This window comes from Procambarus clarkii, chromosome 13, assembly GCF_040958095.1.
Source record: "Procambarus clarkii isolate CNS0578487 chromosome 13, FALCON_Pclarkii_2.0, whole genome shotgun sequence".
Classification (NCBI taxonomy): domain Eukaryota; kingdom Metazoa; phylum Arthropoda; class Malacostraca; order Decapoda; family Cambaridae; genus Procambarus; species Procambarus clarkii.
The window spans coordinates 4,850,184-4,869,598 of NC_091162.1; the positions used below are offsets into that span (position 1 = coordinate 4,850,184).

General features: G+C 50.2%; 1 protein-coding gene across 2 annotated transcripts in view; it reads right to left on the bottom strand.

Moving 5' to 3' along the window:
- LOC138364231 (rab-like protein 3) overlaps positions 1–19,415 on the bottom strand; it is a 118,036-nt gene that overhangs the window by 21,224 nt on the left and 77,397 nt on the right. For both annotated transcript variants that reach the window (XM_069323559.1, XM_069323558.1), the window contains one exon: positions 17,707–17,820. In XM_069323559.1, the coding sequence (XP_069179660.1) occupies positions 17,707–17,820 (114 nt within the window). The remainder of the gene's footprint in view (positions 1–17,706; positions 17,821–19,415) is intronic.

Consider the following 19,415-nt stretch of genomic DNA (forward strand, 5'->3'; position numbering starts at 1 on the left):
TAAGCCTAATACACACTACCCGTTAGCATGATGGCAGGGAGGGAGGCAGGCTGGCTGGAAAGGAAGCAGGCTGGGAAGGAGGCAGGCAGGCAGGCAGGCTGGGAAGGAGGCAGGCAGGCAGGCAGGCTGGGAAGGAGGCAGGCAGGCAGGCAGGCTGGGAAGGAGGCAGGCAGGCAGGCAGGCTTGCAAGCTGGGAAGGAGGCAGGCAGGCTTGCAGGCTGGGAAGGAGGCAGGCAGGCAGGCAGGCTGGGAAGGAGGCAGGCAGACAGGCAGGCTTGCAGGCTGGGAAGGAGGCAGGCAGGCAGGCAGGCTTGCAGGCTGGGAAGGAGGCAGGCAGGCAGGCAGGCTTGCAGGCTGGGAAGGAGGCAGGCAGGCAGGCAGGCTGGGAAGGAGGCAGGCAGGCAGGCAGGCTTGCAGGCTGGGAAGGAGGCAGGCAGGCAGGCAGGCTGGGAAGGAGGCAGGCAGGCAGGCAGGCTTGCAGGCTGGGAAGGAGGCAGGCAGGCAGGCAGGCTTGCAGGCTGGGAAGGAGGCAGGCAGACAGGCAGGCTTGCAGGCTGGGTAGGAGGCAGGCAGGCAGGCAGGCTTGCAGGCTGGGAAGGAGGCAGGCAGGCAGGCAGGCTGGGAAGGAGGCAGGCAGGCAGGCAGGCTTGCAGGCTGGGAAGGAGGCAGGCAGGCAGGCAGGCTGGGAAGGAGGCAGGCAGGCAGGCAGGCTTGCAGGCTGGGAAGGAGGCAGGCAGGCTTGCAGGCTGGGAAGGAGGCAGGCAGGCAGGCAGGCTGGGAAGGAGGCAGGCAGGCAGGCAGGCTTGCAGGCTGGGAAGGAGGCAGGCAGGCTTGCAGGCTGGGAAGGAGGCAGGCAGGCTTGCAGGCTGGGAAGGAGGCAGGCAGGCTTGCAGGCTGGGAAGGAGGCAGGCAGGCTTGCAGGCTGGGAAGCTTGCAGGCTGGGAAGGAGGCAGGCAGGCTTGCAGGCTGGGAAGGAGGCAGGCAGGCAGGCAGGCAGGCTTGCAGGCTGGGAAGGAGGCAGGCAGGCAGGCAGGCTTGCAGGCTGGGAAGGAGGCAGGCAGGCAGGCAGACTTGCAGGCTGGGAAGGAGGCAGGCAGGCAGGCAGGCTTGCAGGCTGGGAAGGAGGCAGGCAGGCAGGCAGGCTTGCAGGCTGGGAAGGAGGCAGGCAGGCAGGCAGGCTTGCAGGCTGGGAAGGAGGCAGGCAGGCAGGCAGGCTTGCAGGCTGGGAAGGAGGCAGGCAGGCAGGCAGGCTTGCAGGCTGGGAAGGAGGCAGGCAGGCAGGAAGCGATATATGGGTGTTGAAGTGAACCATGAACCACGTGACCTTTGAGTGTGTGTGTGTGTGTATGGGTTTGGGGTGGGGGGAGAGGGGGAGGTGTATCGGTGGTGGGGGAGGGACCGGCTGACTCCGTAAGCCTAACCACACTCCACAGACCTGTGACCCAGATTTGTTTCTTAAATGTACAGTACATCATCGTATATTTTAGGCAGGATGTGCCTGCAGGCTGGCAGGAAACATCCAGAGGATGTTTGCCAGACGTCTTAATAATCAGTTAGGAACAATTAAGGACTTTTATAAAGCGGATCAGGACTTCACTTATTGGTGAGTACAAACAAAACACAGTCGCATTTACGCTATGAACCTGTCGATTTGTTCCCCTAGAGTTTTTTCGTAAATTTTTTCGGAAAAATTTCTTTTTACATTTCTAGTTTATTTTTTCCCCTCTATTTCTCGTATACGAACTTACATGTTAACCGACGGGTCTCGTCCCCAAGGGGTTCGGAAACCAAGTGGTGCTCTGTATATTATTTGACATCTCTCTCGACTCCTTTCTAGTGAGTACATTTGGAGGGCTTTGAGACGATCTCAATAATTTAGGTGTTTTATTTCGTCTATGTGTGCCGTATATGTTCACTGTATTCCCTCTATTTCAGCAATCTCTCCTGCTCTGACGGGGAAAATGAGAACTGAGCAGTACTCAAGACGGGACAACACAAGTGACTTGAAGAGTACAACCATCGTGATGGGATCCCTGGATTTGAAAGTTCTCGTAATCCATCTGATCATTTTTCTGGCTGACGCAATATTTGCTTGGTTATGCTCCCTAAATGTTAGGTCGTCAGACATCATTATTCCCAAATCCTTGACATGCTGTTTTCCTACTACGGGCAGATCCGATTGTGTTTTGTACTCTGTATTATGTTTAACCCTTAAACCGCGCAAATCATATATATATATGATATCAGTGACAAAACCGAAACCGCGCACATCGTATATATATGATTTCGTGTCTAGCACTATAATTTAAACGCCCCGCCTGGGATAGGGGCAGCTATAGTACAGCCACGACCGATAGTTGCCAGATGCCACCCAGAAAAAAAATCCAGGCCAACATTCTTGGGTGTTAGAGCGTCAGTATTGAGCATGCCACCAAGGCTGGCGCATGCAGCACGAGCTCACAGTACCGCTGTTCAGCTTGTGACTACAGCATTGCCTACAAATGCCATAATATATACGATACTGCTATTATTTAGCAGTGATAGCATTATTGAAGCCCCCTGACTGTGATAAAACTGACCAGGATTCTGATAATAGCAGGAGTGTGGTGATATTTAGCGCGGTGCTCCATGGAGGGAGGAGTAAAGCTGTGGAGGGAGGGTTATGGAGTCGTTTTCTGACTGTGTGTGGCCACCTTTTATTGATTGCACTCATCATACCAGCTTAGTGGTTTGCTATGGTGAACACAAATGTAGATACTTATATATAACGTGTGTATAGAGGGTGATAACAACAAGAGGAGTAGGTTGGGAGCCGCCATTTTGGTGAGGGAGGAGCGTCGTCTGCTTGACTTGTCATGTTTACTGATGGCCACTATGGTCTTTGGGCACCATACCAGCTTATTTGTACAGGTATGGTGAATAAAACAGGTAGATACTTATATATAAGGTGTGTATATAGCATAATAACACCACAAACAATATTGTTGGAGGAGAAATATTAGTGCGTCTGACCTTGAGGGCCGCCGCCGATCAGCTGACTGTGTGAGTAGCTACGTCTTTGTGCCTTTACTCACCATACAAGCTTAGATGTACAGTTATGGTGAACAAAACATGTAAATACATATATATAACGTCTGTGTATAGTGAATAAATGCAAAAACAATACTGTGGGAGGAGAATGAGGGCGAGTGAGGTGGTGTTGAGGGAGGGAGTGGCAGTGAGTGGCTCGCTAGTGTGTGGCGGTCACTCCTCGTTGCTGTTTGACTCACAAGACTGACTTAGTAGTTCGTTATGGTGAACAAAACATGCAGATACTTATATATAACCTTATATGTGTATATAGTGCGACAACAGCAAAACTATTTGTTTATTGTTTTATGAACATAATAATTGAATCACTAATAATTCACACCATAATTTTGAGTACAGTGATGGTTCACACATTTTATTATATAAATATACCACAATTCACTGTATGGAATAATATCACTGCAAAAAAATAAGAAAAAATCAGACATTGAAATAATTAGGTAATATATTTGTGGCAACTGCCGTCTGACAGCTCGGGCAGAGTAGACCTCGTCTGGCGAAGGCTCTGCCAACCCCCCTTTTTTCCCACACTTCCCTACCCTATTGCGGCTAAAATATGCCACCTACTTTTTTTTTTTTCCCCGTGATCAGGGAACAAAAATGAACACTTCTATAAGACGAAAGAATTTTTTTTTTTTTTTTTTTTTTTGCGCCTGTGGGGTGTGAATTCCATTTAGGCCCCTAGCGGTTTGAGGGTTAAGGTCCTCATTTTTACTGTACCTGAGTAACTGGAATTTATCACTGTTAAACATGTTATTTTCTGATGCCCAGTCGAAAACTTTATTAACATCAGCTTGAAGTTTTTCAGTGTCTTCAGCCGAGGTAATTTTCATACTGATTTTTGTGCCATCTGCAAAGGATGATATGAAGCTGTGACTTGTATTTTTGTCTATACAGAGCACCACTTGGTTTCCGAACCCCTTGGGGACGAGACCCGTCGGTTATTGTGTAAGTTCGTAAACGAGAAATGGAGGAAAATGGAGAGAGATATTTTTTAAATTTAACAAAAAATTCTAAGGGAAAAAATTGACAGATTCATAGCATAAATGCAACAAATGAAATAAAGTTCATTGTGTAATTGCGTTCACTCACCCCCACCCTTCCTTCCCTCACTGCTTCTATCTCTCACTGCATCTCCCCCTCACTGCTTCTCCCCCCCTCACTGCCTCTCCCCCTCAATGCCTCACTCCCTCTCCCCCTCACTGCCTCTCCCCCCCTCACTGCCTCTTCCCCCCTCACTGCCTCTTCCCCCCTCACTGCCTCTTCCCCCCTCTCTGCCTCTCCCCCTCTCTGCCTCTCCCCTCCTCCATAGCCTGCTGTTCTCATAACAGGAGAACAGCAGGCTATGGAGGAGGGGGAGCTACTAACGGGGTCGGGAACTACTAACAGGGTGGAGGCTGTGTAGAGGCGGACATGTCTGTCAGTGCCTGCTCACAGATGCCAGCAGTGCATAATTCATAAATAAAACTATATTTGTTTAATTAATAAATAGGAAATCATATAACATGTTAATGATTAATAATGTATATTAATATATGAAAATTAACATATTTTGGCATAAATATTTTACAACTAAGATTAAAATTTGTAATACAATATGGCTGAGAAGTTTGGCAATCATCGCCTGGTCAGCAAATCCTTCCTTACTGCCTCCCTCACCACTCCACCAACAGAGGGGGTGGGGGGGGGGAGAATTAGTGAGAGGAGAAATAGTGGGAGAATTAGTGAGAAAGGGAGGGAGGGGAAGGTAGGGAGAGATGCTAGGAGGAAAGTAGTGAGGGAGACTGGGAATATTAGGGAGGGAGGGAAAGGCAGGCTGCCTGCCTCTCTGCCTGCCTGCCTCCCTCTCTGCCTGCCTGCTTGCCTGCCTGCCTCTCTGCCTGCCTGCTTGCCTGCCTGCCTCTCTGCCTGCCTGCTTGCCTGCCTTTCCCTCCCTAATTCTCCCATCCCCCCTCACTACTTCCTTCCTGCCTACCTCCCCCTCCCTTTCTCATTAATTCTCCCTCTCTCTCTAATTCTCCCTCTCTCTCTAATTCTCCCCCTCTCTCTCATACTGCCTCCCATCTAAGCTCCCATCCATCCATCCACAAGTCAGCAGTCACTGACGCAATGCGTGCATTTGGAGCCGACATGATGCACAGATGTTTCTTGATTGTGCAGATATGTAAAACAAAATCACAGAATGAACTCTCCAGCCTCATGACAGATCAACAGGAATAATAGGCCGTGAATCTGTGAAATCACAGGGTAGAAGGCACTCTAGAGTAGTGGTGCCCAACACGGTCAGTGGGCAAGTAAGTAAGTAATTATGAAAAGAAGGCACCAAAGCGGGAAGGCTATGTAGCACCATCAAATGCGCAAAATAATCAGAAGGCGCTAAATATCACCAAGGATGCCAATACAAGAACAAAAACGCATAAGGCGAACGATATCAAAAGTATCCGAGTCACCAAGAATTCTATTGAGGGACAGGTGACCGCAAGGGACGGTCGGAAAGCAAGACACACGCTCATCCTGGAAGTCAGGACATTCAAGGACATGCATGACCGTAAGAGGGACAATGCAACTAGGACAATAAGGAGCAGGGCGGCGCTCCATCAAGTGACCATGGGTTAAGCGAGTATGGCCAATACGCAACCTCGCCAGAGCTGTTTCCCACCGCCGGTTACGGTGGAAGGAGGACGGCCACGAGGAAACACAACATTTAAGAGTACGTAGCTTGTTACCAGTAACAGACAACCAAGAAGCCTGCCAACGGGTAAGGACGGAGGAATGGATAACCGGGTAAAAGTCGGAATACGGAATGCCTTTACGAGAGATGGGACAAGAGCGGACAGCTTCCTTGGCGGCAGCATCCGCACGCTCATTTAAAGACACACCAATATGGCTGGGAACCCAACAAAACTCAACCGACTTAAATTTACTGTGAACAAGAAACAGCCAATGCTGGATCTCGACAACTACTGGATGAACCGGATTAAAGGACCCGAGAGCCATGAGGGCACTACGAGAGTCAACAACAACTACAAAGGAAGACTGACAACGAGAAAGCAGGAGACGAAGAGCATAGAGAATAGCATAAAGTTCCGCTGTAAAGATGCTAGTCTCCGGAGGTAAGCGACACATATAAGCGCGATCAGGAAAAACAACAGAGTAGCCAACACCGTCCGCAGACTTAGACCCATCGGTGAAGACAGAAACGGAGCGAGAGTGAGAAGAAAAGTGCTCAAGGAAAAGGCGTTTTAGAACCGTAGGAGGGGTAAAAGCTTTAGTGATACAGGTCAAGGAAGTACAAAACCGTGGAAGAGGGACTCTCCATGGGGGCAAAGAAGGAACAACACGAGGAGATGGACGGCTGGCACAAATGACTCGGATACTAAAGTTAAGCCACAACTGCTTACAACATATGGAGAAAATATGGAGCAGATAAATCAATTCTCAATGACACTAGGATTCCACTGAAAACCACAGGTCTTATTCTTTACTAAAAATGTAGGAGGGATCATATGCCAAAGAACCCAAATGCTGTTGCAAACGAGAAAAAGGCACCACCATATGCCTACCCCAATGAAAAAACCAGCGTTGAATGGAATGAAACGCTATTTTCTGGGCGAGTCCTGGAGGCTCCCCAGAGCTATCCATGGCTGATATAGATACCCTAACTATTTTGCATCAGTCGATGTGGGTGGAGTTCTAGGCCTACCAGGGACCACGAGCCAGAACCTGGGCCCCTCACAGAGGCATGGGGAGCAATGGCCCATAGAAAGGCACATGTGTTTTGAAGTATTCTATATCTGCCATCGACCGGGACAGGCACCCAGAAAGGTAAGTGCCACAAAACAAACCCTTATTCTGGTTAACAACGAAAATCGACAAACGAGTGAACAGAACTACCCAAGAAAAACAAACAAACAAACATGACGTCACACGAGCCGCGCCGCATGTCTGCGCAGCTCCTCCCTTCCCGGGAGGGGGAAGAAGGAGCCCAAGACCCCCGAGCCGGCGATCCTCGCCCCAGTTCAGAGGTTGGATATCAAAAACCACAAAAAAATTCTGACTGGAGGGCGGAAGGGATGCCGGGGAGCCTCTGGGACTCACCCAGAAAATGGTGTTTCATTACATCCCACGCTGGTTTTTTTGGGGGAGGCCCTACGGCTCCCCGGAGGTACCTCACCAAAGACTACCAAAGAAAACCAAGGGGACCTACCCGGGAGGCGGTCGGCACTCCACTCCTCAACGCGAAGACGAGACAACGAATTGCATCCGCAGACCTAGAGCAACACAGGCCCGACCGGGCCCAGAAACGTTCACAAGGCAGTGTGAAGTCAGGACCCTGTGCGACCGCCAAAATCCCAGTGCCCAAATGTCAGCCCAAGACATATAGCCGAAGACGGCAGCAGGAGCAGCAACTGACGAACGTCATGGGCACGGGGAGAGACCGCAGGCTGGCTGGATTTAACAACCCAGCGGACGACCCGAGAGATCCAAACCCGCAAAAAGGAAAGAAGGGAAACCGAATCAACCCAAAGCGCGTCCCGGGACACAAAAACCGTTGCGCGCAAATAACGACGGAGGGCCGCAACCAGACACAACATATGACGAACCCCCAGAAGCCAATGCCAACAGAAAAAGAGCCTTAGTAAAGCAATCTTGAACCAAAGGTGCCACAACAAACTGAGGAGAAGAAAGATAGAAGAGCACTCTGTCCAAAGACCAAGACGGCTCAAGTGGCACATGAGCAGGCCGGAGGTGAAACAACGCCCGAGACAGCTTGCGAAATGGCGCAGAAGAAACAGCAATACCGAAAGCAAGCTGCAGTGGCTCCGCCAGCGCCGCACGATATGAGGCGACAGTAGTAGGCATCAGACGCCGGTCCTGAAACAACCAAGAGAGAAAGGACAACACCACCCGAACCGAAAGCGAGGAACAACGACGAAGGGTCAAAAAGAACCGGAAGGACCGCCAGGAAACCTCATACTGCCACCGAGAGGAAACTCGCAGGTGAGAACCAACAAGGAAGCCACCTACTCACCATAAAGATGGCGATAAGCACGAGACAAAAACACTAAACTCAAAGACACGCGGAGAAGAGCAAACCAGGCACGTACCGGACCAGCCCGATCTCCAGAAAGAGGCGGAGCCACAGAAAAACCACCAGGTACGGACACCGGGCAAGCAGCACCGGAAACCACAGCTGGGCCGGCCACCATGGGGCCAAGAGGACCACACGACCCTGGTAAGTCTCCAAGTGAGCCGGGACCTGGAGCAGCAGCTGAACTGGGGGAAAGAGGCACAGGAACCCCCACCGCGACCAGTCCCACCGACTCAGCAGACGAGTCACCTGAAGCGACAAACCCCAAAGAGCCAGGGACCGCATCGAACCCCCTCGGTCCAGGCAATGAACCACCGGGGAGCAGTCCGAATGGAGCTGGATCGTCGATCCGCTGCGACCCGAACCCCTCAAAGCGCAAACCACACCGCTGCGAACACCTGCACCGTGCTGTGGACCCGACAGAAGGACGGACCCCACCACCCCTGGCCGGCCTGGTGAGCACTGGGCACAAAACCCCAGCCTAGAGACGACGCGTCCGAGAACACATCCAGCGAGGGCTCGGGCAGGCGCCAAAGAACTGAACCCCGAAAACCCTAAGAGGAAGCCAGCGACGCAGCAGCCAACACAATGCCCCCCCCCCCCCGGGGGCCGAACCCAGCAATCACGAGAGGCGGAAGGGATGTGCCCGAAGGAACCAGAACAGCTGACGAAGTCAAACCCGACCCGGCAGGTAGACCAACACCGCAAAGTTCAGGCTCCTGCACAAACCCTCGAGCAACCGCCGGGCGACTTGGGAGCCCCCCAGAAACAGACACAGGCGAGACTGCAGCTGAAGGATAGACTCCGGAGGAAGACATGGAAGCAGTCCGAGAGGCCCACACAAGACCCAGCCAGGAACGAACCTGTGAGGGCACCAGACGAGACTTCCGCCAGTTGGCCAGGAACCCGAACCCGGCGAGCTGGGAAAGCACCACGTCCCTGGCAAGCAGACACACAGTCTGACTGGGAGCCCAAACCAGCCAGTCGTCGAGGTAAGCCAACACCCGAACACCAAACAGACGCAGACGGGCCACCACGGAGACAAAACTTGAAGATGTTATTTTAAATGAGGTCATATTCCCAAGGGGCTACTCAATTTGGAGACAGGACAGAAAAATTAGGAAATGCGGTGGCGTTGCTGTGCTGGTGAAAGAACACCTAAAGATGAACGAAATAATGACTGCCAATCCACAAGAAGTTGACATAATAGTACTAGAGATCTGCCATGAGGATGATAAACTAATGATCATAAATGCATATAGTCCACCGTTAAGCAGCACATGGTCAAAGGAGGAGCTAGATAGTAAACGAGACGGTCGAGAAGAACGAGAACAATAATAAGAGAGATCATAGCGAGAGCAGATAACGATAGTTCACGACTGTTGATAGTCAGCGACTTCAACTTGAAATCCATAGACTGGGAAGCATATGAAGCTAAAACAGAAGATTTTTGGACCTGTAAATTTGTAGACCTCATCCTGGAAACATTCTTGTATCGACATGTTAAACAAGCTACGAGGATGTGGGAAGGGGACGTTCCCTCCATGCTAGATTTGATATTTACCAGGAAGGAAGAAATATTTGACATTCAGTACCTTCCACCCTTGGGTAAAAGTGACCATGTCTTTTTGGGAATAAAGTATGCAATGCGTTATAATCTGGAAGAAAATATGAAGGTTGATGCAATTGAAAAGCCTGACTTTAGGAGAGGACATTATGGCAACCTTAGAAAAAATTTTAGTGAGTATAATTGGACAGACTTGATGCTTGACAAGGAAGTGAATGAGATGTATGTCAAGTTTTGTGAAATATATGATAAAGGCACAAAAAAATTTATACCAAAACAGAGATGCAGAACTAGGAAACAGGATTGGTTCAACAGAAATTGCGAGAGGGCCAGAGACCATAAGACACAAAAATGGAATCATTGCAGGAAGAGGCCGAACCCTCAAACATACCAGCGATAAAAAGATGCGAGAAACAACTACACAGCACTGAGGAGAGGGGACAGAAAGAAATTTTGAAAAACAACCGCTTTTGTAGAACTCTGTCGAAAGCCCTTTTCAGGTCCAGATAGATGCAGTCAACCCAAACATCTCTTTCCTGTAAAATCTCTGTGGGTCGATCATAGAAACTTGAGTAAATTTGTTACACAGGATCTTCCAGATCAAAAACCATCCCGTCTGTCTGTCTGTTATTATATCTTTTTCTCCAGGTGTTCTACCCATTTAGTTTTAATTATTTTCTGTGGAGAGCCTCTCCGGCTCCCCAGAGCTATACCGGGCTAATGTGTATATATTAGACCGTGGCAACAATCAATCGATGGTATTCTTAGCCTACCAGGAACCACGAGTCAGAACCTGCTCCTCAGAGAGGCAAGAGGAACAATGGCCTATAGACACCCCTCATGTAGTTAGAAGCAATTCAAGTCTGCCATCTACCAGGTCAGGCACCAAAAAAGTTAGGAATCACAAAACAAACTACAGCTGGTTTAACATTTCAAACCGAAAACCGAGCAAGCAAGTAGAACTCCCTAATCAGAAAACAAGCAAACAAGCACGATGTCACTACAGCCGACGCGCTGTTGTCTGCACAACTCCCCCCTTCCCGGGAGGGGGAAGGGGGGGTCCCAGACATCCTGCTCCGGCAACCCAACCCCAGTTCTGTGGCTGTTGTGTTGGGTGGCGGTCACTCGACTCTGGCTCCAATCTTTGAACAGTGCTGTGCCTTGTGTTGGTGTGCTGTGGTGTGGTGGTGTGTGACCCAGGTGTTATTCCTGAAGTACTGGGGCTGCATGTGTTTCAAGTCATCTTCCTTAGGTGCCCTGTAAGTACCGCCCTTGCTGTTTGGGCCACCTTCCACAAACTGTTCAGGGGCTATGTCTACAAGGTTCTTTTGCTGCTCTGTGATTGCCCACCCTTGGGGTCAGCTGGGGTTTATCCTACCACTGTTTAGCCTTGGGTAGGAGGGAGCATCGTCGTTGGCTGGGGAACAAGGTACTGTGAAACTGTCTTATAATACGCATAGCGGCTAGTTCTGTTCCTCCTTGAGACGTTGTGGTTTAGCGGGGTGGTTCTTTTTTGTTTGTTTTGCCTGGTGTGGCTGTAGGACCACTTGTGTTATTTTGGTGGCTCTCCGCTAGGTCCCCATGATTGCACGTCGCAGGGGTTCAGCATTTTGTTTGCTTGGTAGTTCTGGGATAATCAGTTAGCAGTACCTTGCCTAGGCTTCCTTTAGCAGTCAGCCTAAGGGCCAATGGAAACCCCCATTAAGGTTCTTTGGTCCGATGGATGCATCCTCTGAGTCCCATCTCACTTCGTTCGAGTTTGAAAGTTGCTCTGTCCCTTTGTCTCAGATTGACACTCACCATCTTTGCCTCTGCCATGCTGCCTGTTGGGTCAATGACAACTTTGACCCAGAGTCTTGCAAGTGGTGTTCTTACTTGAGTTCCAATTCACCCAGCCCACTGATATTGATATTCGGGTGCAGGCAGCTTCAGCATTGCATGCGCGGTTTGGGTTGCTGTAGTGCGCTAGGTCGGTTGTCTTTTCGGATGCCACGCGGCTGCCCCGCTTTGGTTATAGGGACCCAGACTTGGGGGCATTAGTCGCCTCGACTTTGATTTCGTCCACGCCCTCTTGTCCTTCCCTTGCTGTGGTTCATCCTGTCCCCCCTTTCCTGCTCCCGGCTCCCAAACATCTAAGGGTTTCGGAATCGGGGCAGGGCTTTCTTGGTGGTGACACTTGGGTGGTTTCGGAGACTACCCCTTCCGATTCGGCGGCAGAGGCATTCGAGTCTTCCTTCTTCTGGAGCTTTCAGGTCGTACCAGCGGGCCCCCCTTCTTCCTTGCTTTTCTGGTGGATTCTACCTTTTCTCCAAAGGCAGAGGGTTTGGAGGAAGGCTTGGCCCTGGGTCCTGTCATGGAAGATTCTGAGGCTGGGCAGGAATTAACTTGGGGGGCTTGGGCACCGCTTGGGTGTTGATACCCTCAATACCAACACCCTAGCGAGAATTGTTACAGGGGAAGGGGTTTTCCTCTCTCCCTCTCTGTACAAGTTTGATATGAGTTTGACTCCTCCCCAGGTTCGGTTCCGGGTTCTCTTGAGTTCCTCGGTTCCCTCCTTCTAGAGGTTTTTGGCTTCCCACATCCTGCCGAGGGAGGTGCAGGAAGCCCTTGCGGCTTACCTCCTGCGAGACCCGGATTACGCCTCAATAATGCTCCTCCTCCTCCTCTTAAGTTTGGCTATTCATTTTCCTTACTGCGTATGTTATGAGGTGCCAGTCTTCCTGGATGGAAGATTGCCCTTTCTTTTCATTGGGGGCATGGCATGTGTACTGTCAGACCCACATGCTTGAGTGGTGGGAGTTGACAATGGTCTTTCAGGTTTACCTGGGGGGCGAGTAGGAGTACATCAGTGCATGCTTGTTTGCACGCATTGTAAACAATGCATCCAAGAGGGGCACTTGGATGGTGTCCCAAGACCTCCGGGATGCATATTGGCACATCCCGATTCATTCGGGGTTCAGGACCTTCCTCGGTTTGGTCGTGGGGCTGCAAGCTTATCACTTTCGTTGCCTTCCATTTGGCGCCTCGTGTTTTTACAAGCCTTACCCGGGTCGTGGTGACACGTTTGCAGCTGTTAGGGGTTCGAGTTCTGGCTTACCTCGACGACTGGCTGGTCTGTGCTTCCAGCCGGTCTGCGTGTCTGCTTGCCAGGGATTTGGTTCTTTCCCAGCTCGCCAGGTTCAGGTTCTTGGTGAACTGGAGGAAGTCCCATTTGGTTCCCTCTTAGGTTCGGACTTGGCTGGGTCTTGTGTGGGATTCTCAGACCGCTTCCTTGTCTCTCCCTCCAGTGGGGTTCCTGCGGCTGCAGTCCCGCCTTTGGCTATTTTTGGCAGGCACCCGGGTCACTCGTTGGTTACACAAGCAGCTGTGTGGGGGTCTGAGCTTCACCATGCTGGCTTCCTTTTCGGGGTTTTTGGGGTTCAGTGCCATGGCGCCTTCCCGAGCCCTTGCTCAATGTGTTCACAGATGTGTCGCCTATCGGCTGGGGCTTTGTGACCAGTGCTCACCAGGTCGGCCAGGTCGGTGGGGTCCACCCTTCTGTTGGGCTTACAGCAGGATGTGGGAATTTGCGGCGGTGTGGCTTTTGCTTCAGAGGATTCATGTCACTCGCGGGTCAACGATTCGGCTCCATTCGGACTGCTCCCTGGTAGTTCATTGCCTGAACAGAGGGGGTTTGATGCAGTCCTTGGCTCTTTGGGGGCTGGTCGCTTTGGGTGGCTCATCTCCTGAGTTCTCATGGTTTGGCTCTCCTGGCTGTTCATATCCATGAAGTGTCCAACGTCCTGGCGGACAGCCTGTCCAGTTTCATTCCCCCTGTCCACGGAATGGATGGTCGATGACGCTTCGCTCCTTTTGCTTTGCCTTTGACGTTTGGGTGCCCAGAGGTGATCCTCTTCGCATCAGCTTAGTCAAGGCGTCTCCCAATTTATTCGGTGCCCTTCCCCGACTGTAAGGTCGTCGGAGTCAATGCCTTTTGACTGGACTGATTGAGGTAGGATTACCTGTACCTCTTCCGCCCGGTTCGGTTGTTGCTCCAGATCCTGGCTCTCCTGGAGACTTCCCAGGGAAGAGTGGTCCTGTAGGCTCCTTGGTGACTGGTCCAGCCATGGTTTCAGGCGCTGCTTGCTCGGTGTCCAAACCCACGGCTCTAACTCTTTCAGTATATCAGTCCGGTCCGGTACATGTCTGGTTCGATCTTCTCCGATCTTCGCGTCTGGTCTTTTTGACACGGGTTTATCACCACTTGTGTGGTGATCAGATGGCTTCGTTGATGGTGTCCCACCTGCGAGTCTAATCTCGGTGGTAGTATGAAGTTTCCTAGCGGTCCCTATGGTACTTCTTGACTCTTTGTAGGTTCTTTGATTTCTGATCGGGTTGTTTTGTCCTGTTTTTTTTCAGGACCGTCATATGTCGAATACTGTCGCCTCATATTGTGCGGCGCTGGCAGAATCACTTCCGCTTGCGATCAGGGTGGCCGTCACTTCTGCTCCGTTCAACAAGCTTTCTCGGGTGTTTTTTCACCCCACGCCTGCTCATGTGCCGCCTGAGCTGTCATGGTCGTTGGACCGGGTGCTCTCTTTTCTCCCTTCTCCTCGGTTTGTGGACACCACACCATGCTCCCTTCGATTCGGGACTATTTTTCTCAAGCTCTTTTCTTGTTGGCATTGGCCTCTGGGGGCGGGTCGGGGAGCTTCATGCTCAATTCTGGCGCAAGGGTTTCTGCTATTTCGGACCTGGTGGTCATTTTGTTTGTTTGCAGTCACCTCCTCCTTTTCTGCCGAAGAATGAGACTGCTGCTTTCCGAAGGGGGTCCTTGGGTTGTTGATGCTTGGTTGGTTTGTCTGGGGGTGCATCATGTTATGTGTCTGGTTGCTGCCCTTCGCCGTTACTTGTGCACCACGGCCTCTGTGGCAGGGGACGTGCTTTGGGTTGACCCGGTTTCCCTTCTTCCCTGTTCCAAGGTGTGCTTCTCACAGGTGGTTCACAGGGTTATTCTGTCCAGCCAGCCTGCGGTCTATTCCCATGCCCACGATGTTTGTAAGCTTGTGGCTTTGGCTACCATTTTTAATAATATGTCCTGGGCTGACATTCGGACAAGGGGCTTTTGGAGATCGAACAGGGTACTGGCTGCACATTACAGTACCTCAATGTTCCAGGCCCTTCTCGGGCATGTGTAGCCTTGGGTCACAGGTTGCACCCAGTTGTCTCGACTTAAGGAGAGAGTGGTGACTGCCGCCCGAATAAGTCCCTCTTTTCCTTTATCTTTGGTTAGGAAGCACCAGGTAGCTGGAGGGGCTCTCCATGGTAGCACCGGGTAGCTGGAGGGTCTCTCCATGGTAGCACCGGGTAGCTGGAGGGTCTCTCCATGGTAGCACCGGGTAGCTGGAGGGGCTCTCCATGGTAGCACCGGGTAGCTGGAGGGGCTCTCCATGGTAGCACCGGGTAGCTGGAGGGGCTCTCCATGGTAGCACCGGGTAGCTGGAGGGGCTCTCCATGGTAGCACCGGGTAGCTGGAGGGGCTCTCCATGGTAGCACCAGGTAGCTGGAGGGGCTCTCCATGGTAGCACCAGGTAGCTGGAGGGGCTCTCCATGGTAGCACCGGGTAGCTGGAGGGTCTCTCCATGGTAGCACCAGGTAGCTGGAGGGGTTCTCCATGGTAGCACCAGGTAGCTGGAGGGGCTCTCCATGGTAGCACCAGGTAGCTGGAGGGGCTCTCCATGGTAGCACCGGGTAGCTGGAGGGTCTCTCCATGGTAGCACCGGGTAGCTGGAGGGTCTCTCCATGGTAGCACCGGGTAGCTGGAGGGGCTCTCCATGGTAGCACCGGGTAGCTGGAGGGTCTCTCCATGGTAGCACCGGGTAGCTGGAGGGTCTCTCCATGGTAGCACCGGGTAGCTGGAGGGGCTCTCCATGGTAGCACCGGGTAGCTGGAGGGTCTCTCCATGGTAGCACCGGGTAGCTGGAGGGGCTCTCCATGGTAGCACCGGGTAGCTGGAGGGGCTCTCCATGGTAGCACCGGGTAGCTGGAGGGTCTCTCCATGGTAGCACCGGGTAACTGGAGGGTCTCTCCATGGTAGCACCGGGTAGCTGGAGGGTCTCTCCATGGTAGCACCGGGTAGCTGGAGGGTCTCTCCATGGTCAGGGGAGCCGGTCGGCCGAGCGGACAGCACGCTGGACTTGTGATCCTGTGGTCCTGGGTTCGATCCCAGGCGCCGGCGAGAAACAATGGGCAGAGTTTCTTTCACCCTATGCCCCTGTTACCTAGCAGTATAATAGGTACCTGGGTGTTAGTCAGCTGTCACGAGCTGCTTCCTGGGGGTGGAGGCCTGGTCGAGGACCGGGCCGCGGGGACACTAAAAAGCCCCGAAATCATCTCAAGATAACCTCAAGATGGTAGCACCGGGTAGCTGGAGGGGCTCTCCACAGAAAGCCAGCATTGAATGTAGTAATGAAACGCATTTTCTGGGTGAGACCTGGAGGCTCCCAGGCAACCCTCCCTCCCTAAGGTCAGTGGGTTTTTTTCACATTCTTTATATTCAGCCATTGAACTGGGGTTGGGTAGCCGGCATGGGAGGTCTGGGAACATCCCCCCCCCACCCTTTTTCCCTCCTAGGGAGGGGGGAGTTGCGCAGACAATGGCGCGGCGGCTGTGGTGACGCCCTGCTTGTTTGCTTCTTTTCTGATTGGGGAGTTCTGTTTGCTCGTTTGGCTTTCAGTTTGCAATGTTTAACCAGCTGTAGTTTGTTTTGCAATTCCTACCTTTCTAGGTGCCTGACCTGGTAGATGGCAGACATAGACAGCTTCCAACTACATAGGAGTATCTATAGGTCACTGCTCCTCGTGCCTCTCTGAGGGAGCCAGTTTCTGGCTCGTGGTCCCCGGTAAGCTAAGAACTCCATCGATTGACTGTTGTCACAGTCTAATATATATACACATCAGCCCAGTATAGCGCCAGATAGCCTCCGGGTCTCACCCAAAAAATGGAGTTTCATTACATTCAACGCTGGTTATTTCCAATATTTTGACTATTACACTTGTCAATGATACAGGTCTATAATTGAAGGGGTCTTCCCTGCTGCCACTTTTGTAGATTGGAACTATGTTAGCATATTTCCACATATTTTCTATAACTCAGGGATGCCTGAAAAATCAGTTAAAGTGGAATGCTGAGCTCAGGTGCACATTCTCTCAGAACCCATGGTCAAACTCCATCTATGCCAACTGCTTTGTTCTTACTTAGCTCCTTGAACATGTTTTCCACTTCGTCTCTAGACACGTCTATGTACTCTATGTTGTTCTCTGGAATTCTTATTATGTCTAGTTGTCTGAAGATTTCATTTTGCACAAACACACTTTGGAACTGTTCGTTTAATGTTTCACACATTTCTTTTTCATTTTCTGTGAATCTGTTTCTCATTTTCAATCTCTGAATATTATCTTTTACCTGCAATTTGTTGTTGATGAATTTATAGAATAGACCTGGTTCTGTTTTACATTTGTCCGCAATCCCTTTCTCAAAATTTCTTTCTGTCCGTTTTCTCACTGCCCTGTAGCTGTTTCTCACATCTCTGTATCACTGGTTTGTTTACTTTTACCTTCTTATTTGTTTTGTCTATATCTTTCTTGTGGTCATTTTTTCAGTAACCTAGTTACCTAGAATAATTTTCTCAGTGACCTAGAATCCTCTACTAAGAGGGGACCAGATTTTGGCTTCTGGTCTCTGGAAAGCTTTTACTGTCTTGCAAGGATCTTGTGCAATTTGATGTGTGCACAGCTATCCAGAGCAGCTAGCAACAGGAAGCCACCTATGGATCTTTCCCAGAAAATGATTGGATATAATCTGTAGGAGTTAGAGAATGAACACAGATAAAAAAGTAATAATTAACAGAACCACTAATTCAACACAATGGAAAACTTTTAATTGAAAAAATGGAATTACAAAGTTGTTATATACTTACTACATTTATCTCATCAGCAGAACATTCATCAGCAATAGACGAGCTCCTTACTCTTCCAGATGTCCGAAATTCACTAATTTGGTCTTGTTTTGTTCCAACAACAAATACTGGCAGCTACAAAACAAAATATAGTACTACTGTATAAAAACTTTAAAGTGTAAAAAATAAAAGGTTAAATGTAATTAAAGTTCCTTTTCTAGTGGACTGGTAACTCCCCGAGCTTAGCTCCAGTACCACCAAACTTTAGCCCAACACACCATGCTCCCAAGACCCATTCATCTCTTGCTAGGCACCAGAACCAAAATCTGGTTAAATCTGTATAGTGAGAGGAGCAGGGGACAAGAGATCAACCACATAACTGGGGAAGTTCACCAAAAAACAATAGTGCAATAAAACTTGGCTATTGCATCAAGGAAATTGGGCTACTCTTTGGAAAGTAAGGCAAGCAATCACCAGTGCAAGCCTCTGCAGTACACCACCACCAACATTGAAGACAACTGGTATACCTGAACGTGACACTATCAAGCCCTGCTGTGTTGGACAGGACAGGTGTAAACAGGACGCTGTTGCAGTCATGAAAGAAAGACCTGAAGAACTGAGGCAGTATCCCTCAAATCAAGTGTGTGCAGATTACATCAAAACTGCCACTTATTACAAAAAGTCTGCCAACCTAGATTAAACTAGGACATAACACTGCACCCAAAAAGCACAGAAATACCTGAATATAAAGGACAATCAATACAATTTAGACTTGCCATCTTGGTTTTGCAGCAAGTTTCAAGGCATGTCTGCCACCCTCGAGGCAGAGAGGAGGTACAAACAAAGACCCCAGAAACACACCACTGAGAAGAGAAGTGGTGTCCAGTTTATGCAGAGACAAGGGATAAGAGAACACATTCTTACAAAGCAACAGACTTTCAGGGACAAGAACTAAACAACAAACAGGGGTCAAAGGACAAACTTCCTCCAATAACCTAAATGCCTTGGGGTTTTTTTCACAGAGCCTCAATAAAAGAAACAGACAGCATCAAACAAGGAAATGCCCTGATATTCAGGGCATTTCCTGTTTGATGGGAAGCCAAAACCACTGGCCCATCTCAAAACACAAGCCAGGAGAGTAGGTCCAGTTAGCCTGTCCCAACTCAAGGGAGCAGCTCCTTGCTCCACCTCTGACAGTCATCAGAACCAGCAACATAACCTCAGGTCAAGCCCAGCAAAAATGACAGACTTTCCCAAAGACACTTAACAAAATATAATATAATACACAGCAGGTATTAAATAATTGCAGCAGCAGTAAATGGGGTGAAGCTGTGATAAACAAGTAATGCAAACACAAACAGCTGTGAATTATGAGACGACTACTTTCCATTCATAAACAAAGAGACGGCCAATGGATGAACGAGCAAATGGTAACAAGAAAGGGTGTTGTTATTAGGCTGACTGCTTGAAACTGCCGAGCAGCTCAGTCCAACAAAGGAGAATGAGAAGCAGAATTAAGTCCACAGCTTCCAGCAGCTGAGGCTGAAACAGAGAAGGAAACCAGTTGATACAGAACATATGAGCTGAAGACTAGATGTTCATAAACTTGATCAGAAACAACCGCAACAGATGGGCAATGATGCCACCCGCTGCAAGTGGGTTGCTAAAGCCTAGATTGTAAAAACCAGCATTGAATGTAATGAAACGCCATTTTCTGGGTGAGTCCCGGA